The sequence below is a fragment of the Neomonachus schauinslandi genome, chromosome 9 (assembly GCF_002201575.2).
Source record: "Neomonachus schauinslandi chromosome 9, ASM220157v2, whole genome shotgun sequence".
In the NCBI taxonomy this organism is placed as follows: Eukaryota; Metazoa; Chordata; class Mammalia; order Carnivora; family Phocidae; genus Neomonachus; species Neomonachus schauinslandi.
Genome location: NC_058411.1, coordinates 104,067,895 through 104,094,927, shown reverse-complemented (window position 1 = coordinate 104,094,927; position 27,033 = coordinate 104,067,895). Strand labels below are relative to the sequence as shown.

The following is a 27,033-nucleotide window of genomic DNA, read 5'->3' as shown; positions in this document are numbered from 1 at the left end:
CAGAGTTTATTTTATTTTATTTTTTTAAAGATTTTATTTATTTATTTGAGAGAGACAGAGAGAGAGAGCACATGAGAGGGGGGAGGGTCAGAGGGAGAAGCAGACTCCCCGCTGAGCAGGGAGCCCGATGCGGGACTCGATCCAGGGACTCCAGGATCATGACCTGAGCCGAAGGCAGTCGCCTAACCAACTGAGCCACCCAGGCGCCCCAGAGTTTATTTTAATCACTTCCCTACTGATGGGCATTAAGTGTCTAGTCTTTGACTATTATAAATGTTATGATGCATATATGTCATTATATTTTTGCCAGGGTTTCTTTGGAAGATACAAATTCTTCCTTGAAGTGATATTGCCAAGTTGCCTTCCTCGGGGATGTACTAGTTAGAATTACCACTGGCAGTATATAAGAATACCTATTTCCCCACAGCCTTGTCAACAAAATATTTCTGCAGACTTTAGGGTTTTTGCCACCTGACCAATGAGGACTGTATTTCAGTTTAGTTATTATTTATATTCCTCTTGTAAATTGAGTAACTGTTTATATGTTTAAGGACTATTTGTATTTCTTTTTCTATGGACTGTCCTTTGCCTACATTTTACTTGTTGATCCTTTTTTTTTTTTAAGGTTTATTAGCTCTTTTTATATATAAATATATACAAATATATATATACACACACATTGTCTCTTAGGTAATTGCCAGCTACTTTCTCCAATTTTGTCAAGTTTTTGTGCATGGTTTGTTTTTTTTTCCCCCCACACAGAAGTTTTTAATTTTATGTCATCAAATTTATTAGTGCGTCCCTACTGCTTCTGGATTTGGAGGTATTAGGAAAGATGTCCCCTTCCCTAGGTTCACCAGTGTTTTCTTCTGACACTTCTTTGATTTTCTTTTTAACATTTTCTGTAAAATTCTCTGTAAAGGACCGTATCTTAAATATTTTAGGTTTTGTGGGCCACACACCTCTCTGTCACATATTCTTTTTTATCGTTTTCTTTTTCTAACACTTTAAAATGTAAAAACCATTCTTCGCTTGTGGCCATACACAAGTGGATTTGACCCCCGATTTAGATATTTAATCCATTTGAAATTTATCCTAGGATATGGTGTGAGGAATGGATGCATTATAATACTTTTTTTTAAATTTTATTTTATTATGTTATGTTAATCACCATACATTACATCTTAGTTTTTGATGTAGTGTTCCATGATTCATTTCATATAGCACCCAGTGCTCCATTCAGTACGTGCCCTCTTTAATACCCATCACCGGGCTAACCCATCCTCCCACCCCTTCCTCCCTAGAAGCCTCAGTTTGTTTTTCAGAGTCCATCGTCTCTCATGGTTCGTCTCCCCCTCCGATTCCCCCCCTTCATTCTTCCCCTCCTGCTATCTTCTTTTTTTTTTTTTTTTTAAACACATAATGTATTATTTGTTTCAGAGGTACAGGTCTGAGATTCAGCAGTCTTACACAATTCATAGCGCTCACCTAGCACATACCCTCCCCAATATCCATCACCCAGCCACCTGATCCCTCCCACCCCCCACCACTCCAGCAACCCTCAGTTTGTTTCCTGAGATTAAGAATTCCTCATATCAGTGAGATCCTATGATACATGTCCTTCTCTGACTTATTTCGCTTAGCATAATACCCTCCAGTTCCATCCACATCGTTGCAAATGGCAAGATTTCAGGTTTTTTGATGGCTGCATAATATTCCATTGTATATGTACACCACATCTTCTTTATCCATTCATCTGTTGATGGACCTCTTGGCTCTTTCCATAGTTTTGCTACTGTGGACATTGCTGCTATAAACATTGGGGTGCACGTAGCCCTTCGGATCACTACATTTGTACCTTTGGGGTAGATACCCAGTAGTGCAATTGCTGGATCATAAGGTAGCTCTATTTTCAACTTTTTGAGGAATCTCCATACTGTTTTCCAGAGTGGCTCACCAGCTTGCATTCCCACCAACAGTGTAGGAGGGTTCCCCTTTCTCCACATCCTCACCAACATCTGTTGTTTCCTGACTTGTTAATTTTAGCCATTCTGACTGGTGTGAGGTAGTTATCTCATTGAGGTTTTGATTTGGATTTCCCTGATGCCAAGCGATATTGAGCACTTTTTCATGTGTCTGTTGGCCATTTGGATGTCTTCTTTGGAAAAATGTCTGTTCATGTCTTCTGCCCATTTCTTGATTGGATTATTTGTTCTTTGGGTGTTGAGTTTGATAAGTAAGGCAAAGGAAGCAAGGGCATTATAATACTTTTTGATCTGCACCTCTGATCTTTTAAAAAGCTTTTATTGTAGGGACTTTCAAATGTACACAGAAGTAGAAAGAATAGCCCAATGGACACCCATTTACCCTTTACCCAATTGCAATAGTTATCAAAAAAATGGCCAATCTTGTTTTATCTTTCCCCCTCCTGTAGTCCCACTATTTTTTCCTTGCCCACTGGATTATTTTAAAGTAAATACCAGACAGCATATAATTTTATTCATCAATACTTCCATATGTAGCTCTAAAATATAAGGACTTTAATGTTTTATATTGTTAAAAAAATGGAATTCAACCAAGTAAATCTGAAGATCTAACTGGCTTTACTAAACAATTCATGAATCAGGCAGCATCCCATCTAGCAAGTAGAGGGGAGCTCCAAGAACTGTACAAAATGGAAGGTTTTTATAGAAGAAGGGTGAGGCAAGAAAGTTATTAGCAAAAGAGAAAGATAGTCCAGGCAAAGTCACTTTCCCTTAGGGGGAAGTGCAGGGGGTGTATCATGCAGATTACTTCATCTTCCTTTGCGAGATGGAGAGGGCCCATGTTGCAAACTCCCAGGCATTGGTCAGAAAATTCCTGACTGATTGGTTAAGACTACACTCTGAGGAAGTTGAAACTGCAATTAGATTAGGTGTTTAGCCCCTGTTGGGAACTCAGCCTAAGTGATGCCATTTTAGGCCAGTGGTTTTTCTTTTCAAAAAAATTTTTTAAACATTTTTTTAATTATGTATTTGATAAACATTTTTAATTTTATTAATGTTATGCATGTAATGTGTACACTTTTATGTATGTAAATACATTTCAGAAATTGAGGACACATGAGTAACCAGCACTTAGATCAAAACACAGAACGTTAACAATATCCAGAACCTCTCTCATGCACACATGTGGTCACTGCCCCCTTCACAGATAAACATTGTCTTCTAACACTGTGTTAGCATGGTCTGTTTGGTACACGTACACTATGTATCTTTTGTGAAGCATTCATTTTTTGAAAACATAATTGTAATGCTATTACATTTTTTAATGTTTTGATCGATATAATACTTTATATCAAATATTTATTTAGTTTAAATTTTCACAGTTATCTCATAAAGCTCCTTTTATAGGTGGTTTGTTCAAGTTGGATCCAGATAAGGTCCCCTTGTTGCATTTGGCTGATATGTCTGTTAACTTCCTCTTTGTTCCCTTTTTCTCCCCCTTGTCATCCATTCATGAAGAAATCGGGTGATTAGCTCGCCCCCCCCTTTTTTTAACATACAAGAGCAATTTGTTATGCTAAGAAATAAACCTCACAACCTGATTCATATTTATTAAAGTGAATATTCTGTGCTCTAGATTAATTCGATGTAAAAGGGAGGCTGCCCACATAAATGATTTCATTAGTCAAGCCTGATAGAAGGTACAAGAAAGCAGTTCTGAACTAGCTTTAGCAGAGATGGATTACAGAGGGTTGTGGGGAACCGTCCAGGGAAAGTACTACAATTACCACCAGCTGTAAGCAGCTTACAGGTTGATGTTGGCTTCAGCCCTCTCTGTCCCTCTCAACCCATCTGTGAAACGGGCCTAGGACCTGTGGTGGTAGTTCTAGAGCTATCTTTTTTTACCATTGTCATTTATTTACTGAAGCAATCAGGCCATTAGTCTGGATTATGCTGATTGCATCCCTATGATTGTGAAGAGAGAGAGGTTCTTTTCTCACGGAGTTGAAGAATGAATCTTGTGGACAAAGGAGAGTGAGTAAAGTGATAAAAAGTTTTATTAAGCAAGGATACAACAAAAGCTCTCAGGAGTGAGAGGGGTCCCGCCAGGGTTGCCAACATGGGCCTCCACTGACAAGTCTTTTATAGAACTGACCAGGGAGCTTGTGGCCTTAACATTCTTGTGACATCTTGGTTTGAGTAAGGGCTGGTGATAACATCTTTAATGGCTTACTTCTTCTTTAGGGTCTCCTTATTCTTTGTTGGTCACAATGTGACGGCCATTAAAGACCCCACCTCTGACACCCAGGGCAGGGTGGTCTGGTGTGTTCCCTTATCTCTGGTTTTGTTATGCCTCAGCATTTCTGGGATTTCTGTGAGCCCCCTACCTATCTCTCCCTACCTAACCCCGCCTGTCCCTTACTCAGTGAGACCCTTCAGATGTATACTTGGGGGATAATTGCCAACATGTATGGGGTGGGGGGCAGGTAGAGATAAAGGAAGTTTCCAAAGGAATTTTTATATGTTAAAGTAGACTTACAGGAATGGTGGGGGGGGGCGGAGGGGGGTCAGGTTAGGATTACCTTTTGCCCTTATCAAAGTGTCACCATCCAAGCAGTTGAGTCCCTAAAGGAATGTCACTCTGCCCACCGCAAGGACTTGTCAATGGGTTGCAAGTAATAAGGAAATTTAATAACTTTTCTTCTGCCTTTTGGTGTTTAACATGTTTTTTCCTGTCTTCTCTATTTCTTGTGAACTGGTAGTTTATCCCATTACTTATTTTTTTACCCTTACTTTATAAAAATATGTGTTTATGCGTAACATTTAGTAACTACTGAGAAAAAAGAAAAAGAGAAGGTAAATTACCTCTAGTTTTATTAACAAGATATAGCCATTGTCAACAATTGATTTGACCACAGAACTCCCCTTACTTTTTGTTGTTTTTGTTGTTGTTTTAATACCTACTAATATCCATAACTCTTAAGAATATATTTGGAAATTCTCTCCTCGTGTTTAAGAACAAGATTACTGTACCAGATCTTAAAAGATCCTGAGAAGACAGAGAATTGCCAGTAAATTTTTTTATGATTGGAAATAAAATTAGCTATTTTATATGTTTTAGACCTTAGAACTAAACACATTCTTGTATTTTTTTTTTAAAGATTTTATTTATTTATTTGAGAGAGAGAGAATGAGAGAGAGAGAACACATGAGAGGGGATAGGGTCAGAGGACGAAGCAGACTCCCTGCCGAGCAGGGAGCCCGATGCGGGACTCATCCCGGGACTCCAGGATCATGACCTGAGCCGAAGGCAGTCACTTAACCAACTGAGCCACCCAGGCGCCCACACATTCTTATATTTTAAACATGGAAAAAGAGAAACAGCAAATTAGTAATTAAAATAACTGGAATGCCTTGTAGCCTGTACCCACAAAGTACGTCATAAGTGAGTGATGAGCCCGTACCCACAAAGTAACTTCGTAAGTGAGTAATGAAGCTAGGGCTTCCGACCCCTAGCATGTGGGAAGCTGTAGAATCAGAGCACACTTCCTTAAGTTTGTACTCAAAACAAAAATGTGTGCCTTTTTTGGTTTTTTCTTAAATTACCTTTGCTATTTTGAATAAAACAGTTGGACATTTTATCAGAATTTATGGAGGTAAAAGATTTTCATATCCTTTCTCATTCATTGTAATGGTTTTGCTCTTTGTTTTTTAATAATGAACAGGATCCCTGTCAAAGTTTGCCTTACCTGGGAAATCAGAAGTGGCACCTTCCTGCAACACAAGTAATACAAATATCTTCCAGAACTATGCAATGGAGGTACAGTTTTAATCCGAAGAGCGTCTTCCTGTACTATTACACTACTTCTAGAACTTATGTTCCTTACGTATTCATGGTCAGGGGTAGAGTAACAAAAAGTTAAATATGTAGCTTCTGAAAATTTCAGAATGTATATTGCAGCTGAATAAACGTAAAATAGCCAGTATTTGAGAATACCAAAGTCATACTACTTCATCTCTGTCTAGGAAAGTCCCACGGCTCCTTCGGGATTTATCAATGTACAAAAGCATTTCCATTTTCAGTATTTCTAGTTTCCCTGATTATCTCTATGTTCTTTTTGAACTTTTATTTCACATTTGAACCTCTTAAAAACCAATTCTGCTATGCAAGCACACTTTTAGGATGAGGGGACATGGAGCTGTTTTGGCATTTGTGTCCCCTTTGCCCATCATGTTTTTCGTTTTTTGTATCAGTTTGACGTGGCTATCTGCTGGAGATGTTGCTGGGTGTCTCTTTTTTTCACAATGAAAGAGTTACGTTTTTACACTTTAAAAGTTTTCCCAAACTTTTGTATAAAAATTGCTTCCAAATACATCTGTGAGTGTTGTTGCTTTTTCAGGCCAGTTTGTATAAATTTGGAAAATAGATTTGCTTGTAGCTGGAAGATAAATGATGAGCACAGATATTACAATTGATGAAGTTTCTCATGGTTTCAGGAATTTCTATATTTTATTCATGTAGTGACAGCATTTACATTCATCGATAGCAACACTTCTTAAACTGTCTTTAGTGACAGACCAGGGTTTTGTTGGGGTTTTTAATTTCCAGTCCGTCCTGGCTGATGCTCTTGTGAAAATGTGTATTGATTACAAACTTAGATATTGCAGCAATGACCAATTGCTTTAATGGTTTCTAAGTCCTCTTCTCAATTTCTTTACTTATCACAAATCGAAAAGAGTTTGTGGACCCACATTTGTCTGGTGACCACACTATGAGTAGCACACAGACCCATAATATGTAATTATGAATACCTATTTTGGGTATTAGCAAATTAATGCTTGGGTTTACTTTTTCACTAATAAAACCATGGCAAGTTCTGTAGTAATTATAATGGTAAGGTTTCCTTTCTTAAATGCAAGGTTCCCTTTCAGGGAAAAATTTTGAAATCAATTTAGCTGAATGTAATCTATTTTTTGTTTGTTTGTAACTTCTGAATCCTTCTGACTTTTAGTTTTCTAATAGATTTATGGATTGAAGTGGTTTTTAATTCATAATATCTCCAACAGGCTCGCTTTATAAAGTGCTGTTTTTTCCCATAGGTTCTTATCTCAAGTTGTTCTCGGTGTAGAACATGTGATTGTCTCGTCCATGATGAGGAAATCATGGCTGGCTGGACAGCAGATGATTCAAATCTCAATACTACATGCCCATTTTGTGGCAATCTTTTCTTGCCCTTTCTGAATATTGAAATAAGAGATTTAAGACGGCCTGGAAGGTAATGATTTGTGCTTTCTTTTTCCTTCATGTTTAAGGATCATATTTCCTAGAATATCTCTTTTCTCAAAAAGTTCCTTTAATTCACATTGCAGATACTTTCTGAAGTCAAGCCCATCTACAGAAAATATGCATTTTCCATCCTCCTTTTCAACTCAGACAAGGCAGTCTTGTATCTCAACATCAGCCTCTGGTCTTGACACATCTGTTATCTCTGTTCAAGGGAATTTTGATCTCAATAGGTAATTATAATTATGTGGAACTATATTTTAATATGTATTACACATGTTTCTGAAAATGACAGAAAAATCAGCTGACCATTTAAAATTTCTAGGGGCGCCTGGGTGGCTCAGTCAGTTAAGCATCCGATTCTTGATTTCAACTGAAGTCATGATTTCAGGATCATGGGGTCGAGCCCCACATCGGGCTCTGCGCTGGGCCATGGAGTCTGCTTGAAATTCTTTCTCCCTTTACCTCTGCCTTGCTCGCATGTGTGCACGCTCTCTCTCTCAAATTTCCATGTATGATAGATTCATAATCTTAAGTTCTTTCCCCTAATTAAAAGTTTTAAAATTCTCTAATAACCTAAATGTTTAAACAGTTATAGTTTATGCTTTATGAATCCCCAGAGTTTAAGCTGTAGAATTCTTATATGATAACGTTTACTAGTGTTTTAAAAGTAAAACTAACACCTGGAACACCTAGACTGGCTCAGTGGGTAGAGCATGCGACCTTTGATCTCAGGACATTAGTTCGAGCCCCTCATGTTGAGCGTGGAGCCTACTTAAAAAAAAAAAAAGTAAAAATTCTGTAGAACACCTGTTTACAGTGAACATCTTTCTCTTATCCCTGTCTCTTTAGGAATTAAATCAGTCCTAACTTACTTCTGCTTTAGAATATTTAATAACCTGAGAAAACATTTAGAACTGATAGAGGAACTGTAAAATCAAAGGAAGACTTTATAGTAAGCCTAATATAAGTGAATTTATACTCAAAACAAATGCAGAAATTGACTCCATTTTGGAGAAGTGCCAGGTACATCATACACATAACGGGGCAGGTGAAGTCATATTGTTAATGGCATGTGCAGGAAAAAAATGCCAGTGGGGTACTGGCCGGCTGGCGTGACCTGTTTGATCCTGCTTGCCTAGGCAGCACAGCCGCAAACCTATGTGCTCGTAGGATTAGTGGAGCCCTTTCTCTGACCCGGTCCCCCTAGCTTGTGACTCCTGAAGGAATAGGCGCCTGTTTTTTCTGCTTTGTATCCTCTGGGCCTACTGGGGTTCCTGATGTGTAACAGTTGTCCACTAAATGTTTTAATAAATGAATGACTTTTGAATATTCAAAGTTCACTGGATAAAAAGGAAATTTAACATGATTAGACTACTTAAAAATATATCCTATTCCCCAGCCGACTTCTGACTAACATCTTTATTTGATTTACTTTGCTGTGTATCCAGCTCTGATTCTAAAGATCTGGTTGTTCTGGATGAAATAAAGTAAATCTAGACAATGATATGCTTTTTTTCTTTTTTCAATGCCCAAGCAAATCTAAACTGCTGGAAAATACATATGCCCGAAGTATTCAGATCCCTGCTGATAGATCAAAAACAGCTATGTCAAAATGTCCAATATTTCCAATGGCCAGGAGTGTTAGTACTTATGGCCCCTTGGATAAGGAAGACACTGGAGGCCAGAAGCTCATTCCTACAGGCAGCCTGCCAACTACTTTACAAGGAGCTACCGTATGTATTTTGGTGTTTTTTAAAATTTGGACATTGATGATTTACATATGATTTTGTTCCCCTTGTCCTATATAGCCTTATTAGCTTCAATTTTATAATATATCAAGAAGAGTTTCTAGTCCCATGATACAATTCTAGTATTTCCTACTTATATGGAAATCATTGATAGGAATTTTTTAAATTGATTTAGTATCATCAATCTTGTATTTTCCATTTATGCTTTTTTATTTATTCAACAGGATTCTTTAGGATTAGAGTGGCACCTCCCCAGTCCAGATCCTATCACTGTTCCATATCTTAGTCCTTTAGTGGTATGGAAGGAGCTTGAAAGCTTACTGGAAAATGAAGGCGACCATGCAATAACAGTGGCAGACTTCGTGGACCATCATCCAATCGTGTTTTGGAACCTTGTATGGTATTTTAGACGTCTTGACTTACCCAGTAACTTACCTGGATTGATTCTTTCTTCTGAGCATTGTAACAAGTATTCAAAGGTATGAAAATGAAAATTAACTAAAAGGCAATGCCACCATCACTATTGTAATATTTGCATATTCTCAATGACAAAAAAGTAATTTTTATGCGAAGTTTTTTAAATAACCATCTGAATCATTAGATCAATAAAATTGTTTTCGTTGCATTTACAGATAGTTTTTCTTCTTACAGCCTAGCAGTAAGACAAAATCATGTTTTGTAGCCTTCTTATAAAATTGATACAAAATGGGCTGTGTTTTTGTTATAACCTCAAGAAGAAACTGTCAATAACTCTTATCAGAAGAGTTTGTGATTTGGCCCCACTCATGTCTCATACCTCCTTCAAAAACAAGCCTTACACATGTTTAGGAGGATGTTTGTAATTCCTAGTTCAGGCATGTGCTACCATTCTCTTCAGTCCTTTACTCTGAGTTTTTGCTTAACTAGTAAACAACTATGTGTTTACTTGTATTTTTGATCCATTGTTATATAAAAGTGTTTTATTTCTTCATATGCATCACCACCACTAAATCACAACATCTCTAAGTTCAGGAACTTTTTCTGCCTACTTGTACTCATGTCTATGATTGTGCATGTGGTTTGGATTTTCAGCACATGACAAATGAATGACCAAGAGGTTAACTCAGTGACTTATCTAGGGTAGGGTCTTGGACTGATGTAGAATGAGGCTCCGGGATTCATTTTTCTGGGGACCCTCAGTCATAAGCTGGTTAATGTTAGCCTTTTGTGGTACCCTTTCTTACTGATCTAAGTATTTGGTTAAATCTGCTACTTCAGAGGGATACTTGGGTGGCTCAGTCAGTTAAGCATCTGCCTTCAGCTTGGGTCATGATCCCAGGGTCCTGGGATCGAGCCCCGCATCAAGGCTCCCTGCTCCGCAGGGAGTCTGCTTCTCCCTCTCCCTCTGCCACTCATCCTGCTTGTGCGCGCTCTCTCTCTCTGTCTCTTTCTCAAATAAATAAATAAAATCTTAAAAAAAAAAAATCTACTTCAGAGATCATTAGCTTTTCAATTCAGCCCATCTTCCTTCAGTCGAGATAAAATGCATACAAACCAGTCATTTTCTGTTCTCTTTTCTCTCTCGCACACATATAAGGATCTTTATATTTACAAAACCTTATCAGGTAAGGATCATTAATGAATATCTGTTTGTTCTTCAACACAGATTCCTCGCCACTGTATGTCTGAGGATAGTAAATATGTTTTAATACAAATGTTATGGGACAATATGAAATTACATCAGGATCCGGGACAGCCCTTGTACATCCTCTGGAATGCCCACAGTAAGTGCTATCATAGAATGCTGACTTCGTCTGTGTAAGAGTAATCTCTACTTGCTTTAAATAGCAATAGTAAACTAATGTATAACTAACTTTTATTTTACTTTACTACTTTTTGTCTTACAGGTCAAAATCGTACTCTTTTGTTTGAGAGTGAGTGTTAAGTTTGATGTTTTTAGTGCTATCTTCCATGGAGGCCAAGGGTTTTTTTGTTTTGTTTTGTTTTGAGTGGTGCTGTGTATGTGCTGGAGGGGTTATGTTTTGTGGAGTTCGCTTTTAGCCCATTGCTTGTCCCAGTTTCTTCTTTTTACATATTTGTTTGTTTCCATCCCAGGCTGCTGATTGAGAATTTCCTCCAGGGGCTGTATTAAGGAAAACTGCATTTTTAGTTTTTTTTCTATTTGAGGCCACAGAAAGCTTTAAGCCTGTTTTCATCATTATGTGTCTTATTTTTTTCCTTTTTTTCTTTCTCATCCTTAGATTTCTATTCCTTTATCTATTGCCCTTAATTTGTTTTTAGTGCTTTGTAGCTTCTTGATTCACTATCAGTTGCTGCTTAATTATATTGTCCTTTACACGTAGAACATTTTCCTTCATCTGCTCTTTTGTTCTTTTACAGCCCAGAAGTATCCAATGGTCCATTTATTGCAAAAAGGTGATAATTCATTTAACCAGGAACTATTGAAAAATATGGTAAAAAGCATTAAAATGAATGATGTCTATGGACCAATGAGTCAAATTTTAGAGACACTGAATAAATGTCCTCATTTTAAAAGACAGAGGTAAGTCTGTCTTAAATGAATATATTGTTCCTCTAAGCGGATTCATATTATTGGCTTAGTAATTTGTTTGATTACTTCATGCTTATATTAGCATAAATATTTTTGTATAGAATGTAGAGATTATATGAATAGTAATATCTTCTCCACTCCTTCCCCCCCTAGGAGTTTGTATAGAGAAATACTATTTCTCTCACTTGTGGCCCTGGGAAGAGAAAACATTGATATAGGTAATCCAGCATAATACCTAACATGTAATGTTTATATATCTTGGTATCATTTTCGAAGTATTTTTATATTGGTAGTCTTTATTATTATTTTGATATTTATTATTTTAATATTAAATTATATTAATATATTAGAAGAATTCTTCCTTTGATTTTTTTAATTTAATGTACTAGATACTTTGGTCATATTATATCAATGATAAATGATAAAAGCTAACATTTTTTGAGGCCTACTGTGTACCTGACATTGTAGCAAGTACTTCCCGTGTATTATCTCCTGTAATTCTCCCAAAAGCCCTATGAGATAGGGACTGCTGTCATTTCAGAAGGATGTACGGTAGCTAAATATCTATTTGAGAAGGGCCCAAACTTTTTTGATTGATCGTCTCCTTCTCCCAGTGATTGTGCTTGGGCTCCCTTTAAGTTGCCATTTCTAAGTCTCAGGAAAGGGCGGAAATAGCCCCTGGTAGAAAAAAGGAAGAAAGGGGTGGCTGTTAGGCATTGAGAACCTGGAGCAGAGTTTTGGCATCTTGTCTGAAAAGTTATAATGTGAATAAGTTGATGAAAGTGATAATGATACACATAAGTCCTCTGACTTGACTGGTATCTAACGTGGGTGCCCTGCTTAAGTAAACCCACTCCCGGTTAAAGAGAGAATATGTAATCGGCCATACTTTTTAGGTGACTGTATATTGTCTTAACAAAAACATATCTGGTTATTTAGCGCTAGTCAACACTTTGGTTGACTTTTTTTCTTTTTTTTTTTTTTAAGATTTATTTACTTGTTTGAAAGAGAGAGAGAGAGAGAGAGAGATCATGTGGAGGGGCAGAGGGAGAGAAGCAGACTCCCCACTCAGCACAGAGCAGGACACGGGGCTTGATCCCAGGACCCTGAGATCATACCCTGAGCTGAAACCGAGGGAGTCAGACCCTCAACCGACTGAGCCACCCAGGCGCCCCTCAAAATGATGACAATATATAATAAGCTTATGCCCTATTACAGGTTGCTCAGCCAGATCGTGTGGAACATGAACAGAGAACAGGAGCACTGCCTGCAGCACTGGCTTCCCAGCAAGTTCACTAGAGGGTGGGGAAGAGTAGGAGTTAGTGAATGAAGTAGAGGGCTTGGAGCAGCCATCCCTAACTGGGTATCTCAAGGGGGGTATCAGGTGCCTTCTGACCAAAGGTGACCTGTGTCACTGGGAATTGTCAGCCTTGGTGCCAAGAGAGGACCTGTAGAATCCAGAAGCAATGATGCGTATGGGTGAGATGACAAGCATCTTACAGAACGGAACTACTAGATGAGGGGTAGTATTTTTTATGCACTCATTATCTAAAAAGGTTAACCTTTTCTGAGCACATTCTACAGAAAAGTCAAATTTAGTTAAACTTTAAAATAAATTTCCTGGCCCCCTAAAGTAATGGTGAGAGAGGGACAGTACGAAAGGCTTGTCTTTATCTCAGCAATCCGTCATTCACTTTGCTGTCGCCAAAGCAAGCATTACACGCCCCCTGCAGTGGTGCTGTTAAGCATCCCTTCCCCAACCAGAGCCGAATTTACAAACACACTTCTTTTCTGACCCTAACCCCCACGCAAAATTTTACTCCTCCTCTATGAGAGCTGCTTGGAGATTATTACATAGGTACTTTTACTGGTACCTTAAAGGAGTTTACCATTTCATGAGTCCAAGAGCCCTTTTCCTCTGACTCTCTGCTTGATGACAGGCCTGATAGGAACTTCCTTCGCCAATTCTTTGAAGGTTTCTGGAAGCATCTGAGTTCTTATGGCCTGTCCTTTATGGTCCTCTCTCGGTGCAAAGCTCTTCACTGTCTATATATGTTGGGTGTCCCTCAAAAAACTATCACTTTCTGTGTAGACCCAGAGTTGATGCCCGAGGAGAATTTAGAAACCCAAGGGGAAGGATTGGAGACTAGAACAATAATGGGAAGGGGGGGAAAAAGCAAACCTGGAAACAAATATAAATGAGTAAGTAATTCGTATTAGGATGGACTGATGGAGGGACAACCTGGATGTTGAAGGGTTTGTTTATGGAGGCTTCTGCTGAGAGGCAGACTGGACCGTAGGGGAAGGTACCTAAAGTGCATTGTGACCAGGAGGGAGTGGAGAATGTGTCCAGGAACCAAGTCTAAGGTGCCTCAGGGCCAGACAAGTTTAAAAATAAGAAAGGCTTCAGAGGAAGTGGCAGTAAGTTGAGAATTTAGCCAGAATATGAGTGGGGGAGAAAACAAACAAACTTTAAAGTTTGCAGGAAGACCCTAAAGTGAAGAGTCTGCTATTTTGAGTAACCAAAAGGCCAGGGAAGAGAGAGTTCAATGAGAAAAGGTGGAGTGAGTGTGGGGTGAAATGAGTTTGGAGAAACAGGTGGGAACTAGATCATGCAGTCTTATAGGTGCTGCCAAGTATTTTGGAAGGAATCCTCAGTGCAGTGGGAAACATCTGGGGGATTCTTAGGCAGGAGAGAGACATGTTCGTATATGTGTTTTACCAGGATCTCTAGTCTATGGAGAACAAATTGGGTGGGAACCCAGCAGATTGTGAAAAGGGCAGTTAAGAAGCTAATGCAAGACTACAAGGGAAACCAGGTGGTGGCTTAGGTTTGACATTTTAAACAAAACCAACATTTAAAGGACGAAGAGGAGCTCCTGGCTGGCTAGGTGGGAAGAGCCTGCGACTTTTGATCTTGGGGGTCATAAGTTCAAGCCCCCACATTGGATGTAGAGATTTAAAAAAATAAATAAACTTAAAAAAAATAAAGGACAAAGAGGCTGATTTGGTCAGAAAGAAAATAAATCTGCTCATTTAAAAGCTAGGAATTGGAAAATGGCTTTACACTAAAGTGGCTTTTAAACATTTTAGCTATAAATCTGAGCCCAGAAGAGATCAGTGTTTGGTATCTTTGGGAAAAAAAAGTATGACCCAGAGAAATATAACCAAGGAACATTGTACTCAGAAGTTACCTTAAGTCATGGATTTCCTAGTTGAAATAAAGGTGGAAAAATCTGGACAAGTTCCAGTAAGAAAGGTAAAACTTATTTAGAATTAAGGACTATTTGATGGAGAAGGCTAATGGAAGCGTAACTGTGTTTAACCTATAATTTTGTTTGTAAATAAATACTGTATGAATGTGTTGAGCTGCACTTTCCATTAAAAAGAGGAAAAGAGGGGCGCCTGGGTGGCTCAGTTGGTTAAGCGACTGCCTTCCGCTCAGGTCATGATCCCGGAGTCCCGGGACTGAGTCCCGCATCGGGCTCCCTGCTCAGCAGGGAGTCTGCTCCTCCCTCTGACCCTACCCTCTCTTGTGCTCTCTCTTTCACTCTCTCTCTCTCAAATAAATAAAAAATAAAAAAATAAAACTCTCCAAAAAAAATAAATAAAATGTTAAAAAAATAAAAAGAGGAAAAGAATGAATGGGTTCAAATTGCAACCAGAGGGCTTTGAGCAGAATGTTGTAAATATTTGTGCTTTTTTGGTTTTGGGGTTTTTCTGGTTTTGGGGTTTTTTTTAGAGAGAGAGCCGTGCATGTGCGTGGCCGGGGGTGGGGGGAGAGAGCAGACGGAGAGAGAGACTCTTAAGCAGGCTCCACACCCAGTGCAGAGATGGACTTGGGGTTCAATTTCATGACCCTGAGGTCATGACCTGAGCCAAAATCAAGAATCAGATGCTTAAATCGATTCAGCCACCCAGGTGCCCAGAATATTTGTTTTTTAACTATAATGGTTGTGAGGGGCACCTGGGTGGCTCAGTTGTTAAGTGTCTGCCTTCGGCTCGGGTCATGATCCCAGGGTCCTGGGATCGAGCCCCGCATCGGGCTCCCTGCTCAGCGGGAAGCCTGCTGCTCCCTCTCCCACTCCCCCCTGCTTGTGTTCCCTCTCTCACTATCTCTCTCTCTCTGTCAAATAAATAAAATCTTTTTTTTTTAAGATTTTATTCATTTAATTGACAGAGACAGCAAGAGAGGGAACACAAGCAGGGGGGGAGTGGGAGAGGGAGAAGCAGGCCTCTGGCCGAGCAGGGAGCCCAATGCGGGGCTCGATCCCAGGACCCTGGGATCATGACCCGAGCCGAAGGCAGTCGCCCAACCAACTGAGCCACCCAGGCGCCCATTTTTTTTTTTTTAAGATTTTATTTATTTATTTGACAGAGAGAGACATAGAGAGAGAGGGAACACAAGCAGGGGGAGTGGGAGAAGGAGAAGCAGGCTTCTCGCGGAGCAGGGAGCCCGATGCAGGACTCGATCCCAGGACCCTGGGATCATGACCTGAGCTGAAGGCAGACACTTAACAACTGAGCCACCCAGGCGCCCCAATAAATAAAATCTTTTAAAAAAACTATAATGGTTATGAAACACTGGAAACTATTAAAAATAAGAAACTTGACAAATGATTCTAATGTTCAACTGGAAAATTAATCATGTAGGAACTTATATGTAAATACCTACATAACCTATGAAACAGAAAAAGAAGAGCAAATTGAACCCAAAGCAAGCAGAAGAAAGGAAATAATAAATATTACAGCAGAAATAATGAAATAAAGAAAAAATCGGGAAAAACTATTTTTAAAGGAGAAACTCATCAGAATCAAAGTTGGTTCTTTGAAAAGATCAATAAAGTTGATCTTTAGTTAGACTAGGAGAAAAAGAGAGGAGACTCAAATTAATGAAATCAGGAATAAAAGAGGGGATATTCCTACTGCCCTTCCAGAAATAAAAAGAATTATAAGGGAGTACAATAAATAATTACATGCCAACAAATTCAATAACCCAGAAGAGATAGGCAAATTCCTACAAAGACATAAACTACAAAACTGACTCTAGAATAGAAAACCTTAATAGAGCTGTAACAAGTAAATAGTTTGAGTTGATAATCAAAAAGCTTCCCAGAAAGAAAAACCTAGGACCAGATGGTGAGTTCTATCAAATGTTTAAAAAAGGATTAACACTAATTTTGATGGACTTCATGTTTGTGTCCTATCTATCTCGTATGTAGCCCTAACGTGATGGTGTTTGGAAGTAGGGCCCTTGGGAAGCAATAACATCATTTGGTTGGAGCCCCCCCAAAATGGGATTAATATCCTTAAAAGAAGAAGAGAGCTGTCCCTCTCTCTGCCATGTTAAGGATACAGGGAGAAGACAGCCGTAGACAAACCAGGAAGAGCACTCTCACCAGACACCAGATATTGCTACCGTAGCCTTGATCTTAGTTGTTCCAGCCTCCAGAGCTGTGAGAAATAAATGTTCATCACTTAAGCCACCCAGTCTCTGGTGTTCTGTTGTAGCAGCCTGAATTTAAGACATTAATCCTTCACAAATTCTTACAAAAGTAGAAGAAAAAGGAGTGCTTCCTAACTCATTCTGTGAAGCCAATATTACCAAAGACATCACAAGAAAGGAATACTACAGAGCAATATCCCGTATTAATAATTCTCAACAAAATCCTGGCAAACCAAATCTGGCAACATTTAGAAAGCTTTCTGTTCCACAACCAACTGGGATTTATCCCAGGAATGCAATGCTGGTTCAATATACAAAACTCGATCAACGTAATATACCATATTAATAGAATAAAAGACACACATCTCTCTGGGGAACCTGGCTGGCTCAGTCAGTAGAGCATGCGATTCTTGATTTCAGGGTTGTGAGTTCAAGCCCCACATTGGGTGTAAAGATTGCTTAAAAATAGAATCTTAAAAAAAAGAAAAAGACACATATATCTCAGTAGATGCAGAAAAAGCATTTGGCAAAATCAACAAACTAGGAGTAGAAGGGAACGTCCTCAATTTGATAAAGAGCATTTATGAAAAACCCCAAATTAACACCATACTCAATGGTGAAAAATGGAAAGGCTTCCCCTTAAGATCAGGAACAAGGCAACACTATATTAGAAGTTCGAGCCAGAGCAGCTAGGAAAGAAAAATAAATAAAAGGCATCCAAATTGGAAAGGACGAAGTTAAACTATCTCTATTCATAGATGACATGATTATATATATAGAAAACCCTCAATGTTCCACTCCAAAAACAAAACCAAACCACCCGGACTATTAGAATTAATAAATGATTTCTGCAAGGTTGCATGATAGAAGATCAGGATACAAAAATCAATCATTATTTCTGCTAATAGCAATGAATAACCTAAAAATAAAATTGAGAGCCATTCCATTTACAGTAGCATCAAAAAGAATAAAATAATTAGGAATTTGTTCGACCAAGGAGGCAAAAGACTTATACAATGAAAACTGCAAAACATTGCTGAAAGAAATTAGATGTTAATAAATGGAAACACATCCCATTTTCATATAGTTGGAAGACTAATATTTTTTTAAGATATCAGTACTACCCAAAGCAGTCTCTAGATTCAATGCAGTCCCTATCAAAATCTCAATGATGTTTTTTACAAAAATAGAAAAACCTATCCTAGAATTTATATGAAATCTCAAGGGACCCCAAGTAGCCAAAATCTTAAAAGAGAACAGACCTGGAGGACTCACAATGCTGATTTCAAAACTTAATACAAAACTACAGTAATCCAAACAGTGTGGTGCTGTCATGAAGACAGACATATAGACCAATGGAAGTGAATAGAGAGCCCAGAAATAAAACATCACATATATGGTCAAATGATTTTTGACAGTGGTGTCAAGAGCACCACTGGGGAAAGGACAGTCATTTCAACGAATGATGCTGGGAAAACTGGATATCCACATGCAAAAGAATGAAGTTGGGCCCCCTTATAAAACAAATTAACTCAAAATGGCTTGAAGACCTATACATGAGATCTGAAACTATAAAACTCAGGAGAAAACAGGACAAAAATCCTTCGTGATATTAGATTTGGCATTGATTTCTTGGATGTGACACCATAGACACAAGCAACAAAAGAAAAAATACAAAAATTGGACTTCATGAAGATTTAAAATTTTGTGCATCAAAAGGTGGTATCTGCAGTGTAAAAAGGCAACCCACAGAATGGAAGAAAATATTTACAAATTGTATATCTGATAAAGGATTAATATCCAGAATAGATTTTTTAAATTTCTAAAACTCAACAAAAAAAACCCAAGCCAATTCAAAATGGGCAAAGGACTTGAATAGACATTTCTCCAAAGAAGATACACAAAGGACCAATAAGCACATGAAAAGATGCTCAACATCACTAATTATTAAGGAAATGCAAATCTAAACTTCAGTGGGGCTCTACCTCAACTGTTAGGCTGGCTACTATCAAACAAAACAAAACAAAACAAAAATAACAAGTGTTGGTGAGGATCTAGAAAATTGGAACCCTTGTACATTATTGTTGGGAATGTAAATTGGTACAGCTGCTTAGAAAACAGTATGGCAATTCCCTTAAAAAATTAAAAATAGAATTTTCATATGATCCAGCAATTACATTTCTGGGTCATATGAATTAAAAGCAGGATCTGGAAAATATATTTGTACATCCATGTTCATAGCAGCATTATTCATAATAGCTAAAATGTGGAAACAATCCATGTATTCATTGAAGGATGAATGAGTAAGCAAAATGTGGTCTATATATACAATGGAATATTATACAGCCTTAAAAAAGAAGGAACTTCTGGCACATACTACAACATGGATGAACCTTGAGGACATTATGTTAAATGAAATAAGCCAGTCACAAAAAGACAATCATACAGTTATTAGAGTAGTCAAAATCATAGAGACAGAAGTAGAAATGGTAGTTGACAGGGTGGGGGAGGGGAGAACAGAGAATTATTGTTTAATGGGTATAGGGTTTCAGTTTTACAGGAGGAAAAGAGTTATGGAGATGGATGGTGGTGATGGTTGTGCATTATGAAGGTTTGTAATACCAACAAACTATAAAAATGGTTAAGATGGTAAATTTTATCTGTATTTTACCACAATTTTTAAATTTGGAAAAAAAGAATCTTAAAAAGAAGGCATCTTAAAACTTTAAATTTCATTGGTCTGTGTAATCTAGCTCTAAAATGCTAAGGACTGGGGCGCCTGGGTGGCTCAGTTGGTTAAGCATCTGCCTTCAGCTCAAGTCATGATCCCAGGGTCTTGGGATAGAGCCCCACATCGGGCTCCCTCCCTGTTCAGCGGGTAGTCTGCCTCTCCCTCTGTCTCTCCCCTCCGCTTGTGCTGTCTCTCTCTCTGTGTCAAATAAATAAATAAATCTTAAAAAATAAAAACTAAAAATGTTCTTTCTAAAAAAATAAAAAATAATAAAATGCTAAGGACTTTAAGGTCCCCATTTGGGCTCTGAAATTCTGTAGTCCTTTAGTTGGCAGAAGTGACCTAGAGATTCCTTCTTGGCCTCTAATTTTCTAGTTCTGTAATATTACAAAAATCTGATTGTTGTTAATATCGAGTATAAATTGCTGAATGCCCTTATTTCCTTGTGAATTTTTGCAGATGCATTTGATAAAGAATACAAGATGGCATATGATCGCCTCACACCAAGTCAAGTCAAGAGTACACACAACTGTGATAGACCACCAAGTACAGGGGTGATGGAATGTCGAAAAACCTTTGGAGAACCTTATCTTTAAGATATGCACGTGTGTGTATACTTTCAATATGTATTGTATAGTCCATGTATAAAATAACACTTGAAGACTCTAAACTTTTTTTCTTCAGTTTTTGGAAATGCATTTGTAAATGGGTTCTGAAAGTCCAGATAGCTTATGTACAGAATGTTTTCAAAAGAGAAGAGTGACAAGTGAGGAGAAAGCCATTTTGTTTCCCATTTCCTTTTTTTTTCTTTACTTCTCCTGTAACAAGTAATTAAGTATTTTTGTGACGAGGAAATCCCTAAACAAAATTACTTCTCAAAATAAGACAACCATTTCATGGTTTCTCTTGGAAGAGACGCATTGAAAAATCATGTATGGAACTTAAACAAATGGAAGATCAAAGTATTTCCTGTTTTCATAGACTATTCAAATGTTTTGACCATGAAGTTGTATTATACATATTTTAAATTGTTTATAGTAAGTTGATATTTTTTTAATTTTTAAACTTAATATAGCAAACAAAATGAACTTAAACTTATGAAGCAAGCGATTAAGTGCTTATTTTCCTTGTCTGCTGCTATTTGAAGTAATTAGTACAGCTGCAGATCTCTATATGTATATCTATCTATCTATCTATCTATATATATATTTTTATTACCTGGGGGAATGATTCAGAAACGTCAGTGCTAGTGTCCGTGTTATGCTAGGATTGCATGTTAGTACCATTAAGCCTGCCCGCAGTGAGTGAATGAAAGCAAAGGTGTGCGCTGCCCAGACTGACTCACTGAGCCTTGTGGAAGGAGAGCCGGAGAGGTTCCAAGTCTGCGTCTGCAAAATCACGTTCAATATACCGTGATTTGAAAATCTTCTCTATCACTAACAGATGCATACAGTACACAGGGATAGCTTACAAAACCAAATATCAACTTAAATTTTAATATGCTACATGAACACTTAGGCTGGGAAATATGTCAGACAACTTACTCCAAATTTTACCCTTATTTTAATATCTAAAATATTGGGGATGATGCAGATTGTGTCATATTTATCTGGAATATGACCCCCTGAAGTATTCTGTTAATATTATATATATATATAAAATATTCAAAATATTTTTTCAAAAGTAGAAAAATAATAACTCTCAAAGTACAGCCAGATAGAATTTCCCATATTGAGGAACTTGGCTTTTTCAATAAGCCTTCAGAATCTGAAGTTTATGGAATCTAAAATCCAGAAATATCCAGAAATCAGACAATAAATTGAATGTTTAAGCACCAAGGGTATTAAAGAGACTCTAAAAAAATACTTTTAGTCCCATTATTTCAAAAATCACTTTCTTTGGGTAATTTCTGATAAAAAGTATCCTTTGGCTATTAGAATTATTTATAGATTATCAGTATGTGTGTGTGCATGGTTGCACACATTGTCACGAATGAAGGAATTCTCTAGACACTTACAAAGAAGGAAAAAATGGATGGTTCCAGATTTGGTCTGTAAAGCCAGTAGAGTGCAGCACACTTGTACTGGGGATATCTGAGACTTCGAATCAGTTTAGCTGCAGAAAAACTACCTTTGAGTTCACACCATTAGTGAATAGCATCAAGCTGACACATTCCACAGCTTTCCACTGGGGAAGTAAGGGGGAGAGTTTACAAATGTGAAATTTTGGTTCGGATTAGTTTGATGCTGAACTTGCTTACTTGAAAAATCTGGTGCTATGCACATATATATATATATATGCCTTTCCTTTGTAAATACAACTCCAATCTTCTCCTTTACTGTTCATATCCAGGTTTCACATTCTAACGGAGTCTTCTGTTCCCTAAATCACTTGAAAATTGTCAAATGAGAGAAGCATTTGATAGGGGAGGCTATGGGCATTGGCAACAAACCTCCCTCCAAATAGGGTTCTGGGGTTCTATTCTGGTTTTTGGTGCATGTTTTTCTTTCCCTTAGAGGAACAGCTTTTACTGTTTGTGGAAGTTGTTTAACTTTTCTTTAACACACACTATATGTAAGAATTATAGCTGATGGATTTCAAATAGCAGACCAAAAAAAGTAAGGTAAAGCCCATCCTTTCTGGTTCAAACTCAGATGGAAAAGTGAGTATAATTTTTATCTCCTCCCCCCCACCCCACACACAAAGTTTTGTTTCTGCTTTTGGTTGGGTTTTTTTCCCCCCCTACTTTTAATCCCCAGGGACTATTATTTGTACAAATTTAGTCTTTAAAACCCAGAACATGAATAGAAAGCGGTAAACACTGCTCAAAAGAAACTTAAAATCTAGATCATCCTTTAAAATAACTCTAAACTTTTCTTTGATTTTCTCTCTGTTGAGGATACATTTTGAAGAATCGTGGCCAATCATGTTGGAGAGAAATACATTTTTGCTACATTATCTGTCTCTTGTTTTCTTACTCTTAATTTTGTTTATACGTTTAATAGTGGAAAATAAACCAAGCTGTGTCCTGGTATAACTTGTTTACTACTTCCTACCATGGTGTTTTGGATGTCATACATTTGTATTTTGTATCTTATTTTGATATTCAACTTTTTCCTCCTACTGCCAGATAAGGAATTATGCAGCCTGTTCATATTCTGATTTTTGTCTTTTTTTCCCCCTGATTTTTTTGGAGGATGGGGGGAGGGAGGGCATGCTTTAAAACTCTAAAACTACCAGCTTATTTTGTTTTAAGTTTTTTTAATATGTTTTTACATTTTTGTATATAGAGAAATGGCCGCAGAAGATGTTGGTTCAGCATTTTAGGTGATAAATACTTATTTTACTTCATGCTGCTAATTACTATGATACTTTAGTGCAACTAGCAAGTGTTAGCCTGGTGTACAGAGAGGGCTATGATGTTTTATTTCTGTAATTATACGGTTAGAAGGGACCCATTCGTATGGTAATGTGGGATGACCCAGTTTTATTTTTATTTCTCCCACTAGAACTTGAAAGCTGCTACTAGGCACTTTATTTCCGAGCAGCAAGGGAAAGGGCAGGCTGCTTCTTTAAGAGCAGTATGCTCTAAAATATTGGGGATGATACAGATTGTGTCATATTTATCTGGAATATGACCCCCTGAAGTATTCTGTTAATATTATATATATATATATATAAAATATTCAAAATATTTTTTCAAAAGTAGAAAAATAATAACTCTCAAAGTACAGCCAGATAGGATTTCCCATATTGAGGAACTTGGCTTTTTCAATAAGCCTTCAGAATCTGAAGTTTATGGAATCTAAAATCCAGAAATATCCAGAATTAGCCTGGATATTTAGCCTGCTCTGCCCTTCCCGTTTGGATACCAGACTGTTTTCTTTCAGAATTGCCTTCACTTCTGCACACCAGAACACCAGTCAGTTTACCTTAATATTCTCAGACTTACTCTCTTCTTATCCCTTTATACTGGCCTCTTCCTCTGGCCTCAAAGCAAGTACACTTGCTGGCTGAATTATTTTTGTTTACAAAAATTAGCTGTGCACAAATGACTACAGGAATTTGTCTCTTACACGAAAAGTCTGGTCCCTGTGCTTATTCTCTGAGATGGTGACAGACTCTACTGATGAAGTCTCCGTGGCCTTTCCCCGGTTGCTGTCATTTGCATGGCTCCCTCCTTTTGTCTGTATAGATTTTTTTCAGACATTGTCCTGTGATGAAACCACTGGAGCAACTGACAGAATTTTCTGTAAATGAAATTCTTCAGGTTTTGCCTGCTCATCACAGTGAACAGGGCCTGAAGACCCAAAGTGTGCCTTAACTGTGAAGGCAGCCTTAGGCCAGGGTACTGCTTGGCTCTAGTGGCCCCTCTGATCGTGAGCCCTCGCTGCACCTTCCATGGCCACCAGTCCCAAAACACATTGCAAGTGGCACCTGGGGGTGGGGGCGGGGAGGGACCCTCCTACAAAAAAGGAATCCGACCCCAAGGGTATTCTTTGGCAAGGAAGGCCAGCCAGTTCTTCAAATATATCTACCAGGCTGTGCCCTAAATACTAAATCCGGTTCCTGCCCCCTTTGGTACTCAATCTTTAAATAAATGATAATTAAGATATAAACAATGTCATCAAAGTCCAAGCCTATAAATTTGATAAAAACATTTTTAGATCGATTGACAGAAGCAACCATTTTACCATGTAAACATTTAAACAGAACACCATTTTTCATAAGTTTGGAAGGAATCTTTTTTTTCTTGTAGTACGGTATATAACTTTAACCCATTAAATCAGGGAAAGGTTCACATTTTTAGAAATTGGGCCCAAATCTGTCACCAGGGTCATCAAGGAAATGCAACCTCCAGAGGGATGAAACCATCATCTGGGCAGCCGCTGTCCTCCAACTGAGATGCCCCAGTGGGACAGTTCATGCATCCTAAGGCTGAACGAGTGACCTGGGATTTGTCCCATGTGACTAGATAGGTCACTTTGCCTATCAAATGAGAGGACCATCTCACCATTACCTTGACATTTTAAGATGATCCTTCACCCTACAACAGCATAATTTTAATAAATTATAGACTTATAACAAAAAATTTCATTTCCAAGCGTAACAAATGGATCTTTTAAAAATTACATAAGGTTTCCATCTCCCTGAAGTCTCCTTTCTCCTCCCACCCCAGTGACTTCTTATTCATCCATCAAGACCCAGCTTTCATTTCACTTGATCCTTTCTGTCGTAGTGTGATGTGATCAGACCTTCCTCTCTAAGCAAAGCAAAATGCCAGACATCCAGCGAACTGATCGGGAATGGGATGTTAGATCATTAGAGTTGACTTTAATCATGAAATGTCTGTCCAGCACTTTCTCATAACAAAATGTTTCGCTGCCCAGTACTCCTCATCAGTCATTCTGGGAGAAAGCATCGGATCCCAGGCTATGAGGTGGCATCCCTGAGGCTAGCTGGAATTGGCTGCAGATGCGCAGTTTGGCATTGGGATTGCCCTTCTGTCTCATTCTCTCCTCCTGTTCTTGGGTCATGCCACATGGAGAGCGGGCAATGCAGCAGCAGCAGTGAGGGTAACTAAGAATATGGAATGACTATGTTTCCGTAGTCGTCTTCTCGAGCATTCTGACCAAGTGACCTAGATATAGATGAACTCATCCATGTTTGCAAAATAAAATACCACTGGGACTCACAATTTATTGAAATTTAATAGAAGTCATTTCCAAAGAATGTGAATCCTGGGACAGGGAGGCCATTAATTAATCAGCCCATCTTAAGAGATGGATTATGGACTGAAGTATTTTGAATATAGCCCCTCAACACCAAAAAAAAAATTTTTTTTTACATCGCATCTGTCCTGCTATCTTCTAGTCTTCAGTGAATCCTCTCATAATTAAAGCTGTATTTACCATCATTATCTAATCACCTGAGCTCCTTCTGCTCTGAAACCAGGGACATAGCACTGTTTCATTTCGAATGTGTCCCTGAACTCAATGCTAGTAAAAGCAGCAAGCAGTGGTGTTTAATATACAAGCACTTCAGATTCCACATGCGATGTTTAAATAGCCACACAATTTTTAAAAACACAAAAGTCCTTTACACTAACTATTGAAAGCAGTAATATTCTCTATCTCACCATGTTGTCATCATGTTAAGCATTTTTGGAATTTCTCTGCTGTAACTGCCTGGAGATCCACTTGTAAACCGCACAGGAAATCAGTCGTCTTGCTTTATAATCCTATCTCTAGGATTATAAAATCCTAGAGACACACAAAAATAATATTACCCCACTGGATCTCTTACTTTATAAACCAGACTTGGCTCTGCTGATTTTGGACTCTTTTTAAAATTACTCCTTTTCTTACTCACTAGTAGCGGCTGTCACTGTTAGGCGAGAATATGCTGGAAGAGCAAAGACAGGAGAGCTTTGTATGAGTGTCTAATCCCTCAAGGTGACCACTTGGCAGAGACAATACTAACTTGGATTTTCTAGTAAGTACATATGTTTAAATAGCCCTTAGAGTAGTTTTCCTTCCCTAATATCTCCCCTACTTCCAATTCAAGGGTGATGTATAAATTTTAATTTCTTGGGCTACTTATTTTAATTTCAGTTTTCAGAAATGCAGCTATAAGAGCTAAGGTAGTCCTTTTAAGCTATAAAATACTGGTACACATTTTACTGGACTAGGATGTGTAATGATAATTGATTCCTGTTATACTTTTTTTTTCCTATAGTCTTAGTTCCGTAAACCCACCAATAACTGGACCTGTAATGTTTACAAACCTGATAAAACAAAACAAACAAACAAACAAAAACCTCATGTTTTAAACAGGAAAAGAGGGGACAGCAAATTGCAGCGTATGCCTGGGCCAGGGGCCAGGGGTGCAGTGCAGACCACATCTGCATCTTTGGATCAGCAGCCCTTCAGGAATGATCAGGGACTGTGAGCATGGGTGACTGCACCTGCCCTCACCCCCAAGTTATCTCTCAGAAAACCCTCTAGCTCCAGAGGTCCTTCTACTGGCCTCCACATGATAGCTGCCAACATCAGTCAGGGGTAGGAACTCTATCCCTCCAGAGGTGAGATTCTTAATCCACAACGAGCTGCTGGTGTTTCCAAAGATAATGTTCAGTCCCAGATGACATTCCCGTTAGAGGTTGTTGGCCACTCCAGCCACTCTCCTGGACTATGTTCATTCTTTCATTAATGTAACAACAAGTGCAGTAGCTTCTGGCATGGTTTTCTGATCCGTGTCCATTGTGAGCAACAGTGACTCTGAC

At 38.2% G+C, this 27,033-nt stretch overlaps 1 protein-coding gene across 4 annotated transcripts in view; it reads left to right on the top strand.

The window, feature by feature from the left end:
* DENND4A (DENN domain containing 4A) overlaps window positions 1–20,836 on the top strand; it is a 93,431-nt gene extending 72,595 nt beyond the window's left edge. For 3 of the 4 annotated variants that reach the window (XM_021694053.2, XM_021694054.2, XM_044918431.1), the window contains 9 exons: window positions 5,711–5,805; window positions 7,086–7,261; window positions 7,356–7,502; window positions 8,807–9,005; window positions 9,245–9,499; window positions 10,666–10,783; window positions 11,400–11,562; window positions 11,725–11,789; window positions 20,208–20,836. In XM_021694053.2, coding sequence (XP_021549728.1) covers window positions 5,711–5,805; window positions 7,086–7,261; window positions 7,356–7,502; window positions 8,807–9,005; window positions 9,245–9,499; window positions 10,666–10,783; window positions 11,400–11,562; window positions 11,725–11,789; window positions 20,208–20,344 — 1,355 coding nt within the window. In that variant the 3' untranslated portion in view covers window positions 20,345–20,836. Of the gene's footprint in view, window positions 1–5,710; window positions 5,806–7,085; window positions 7,262–7,355; window positions 7,503–8,806; window positions 9,006–9,244; window positions 9,500–10,665; window positions 10,784–10,906; window positions 10,934–11,399; window positions 11,563–11,724; window positions 11,790–20,207 lie in introns of all 4 variants that reach the window. The other variant, XM_044918432.1, reaches the window with a different exon arrangement.
* The last annotated feature ends 6,197 nt before the right edge of the window (window positions 20,837–27,033 follow it).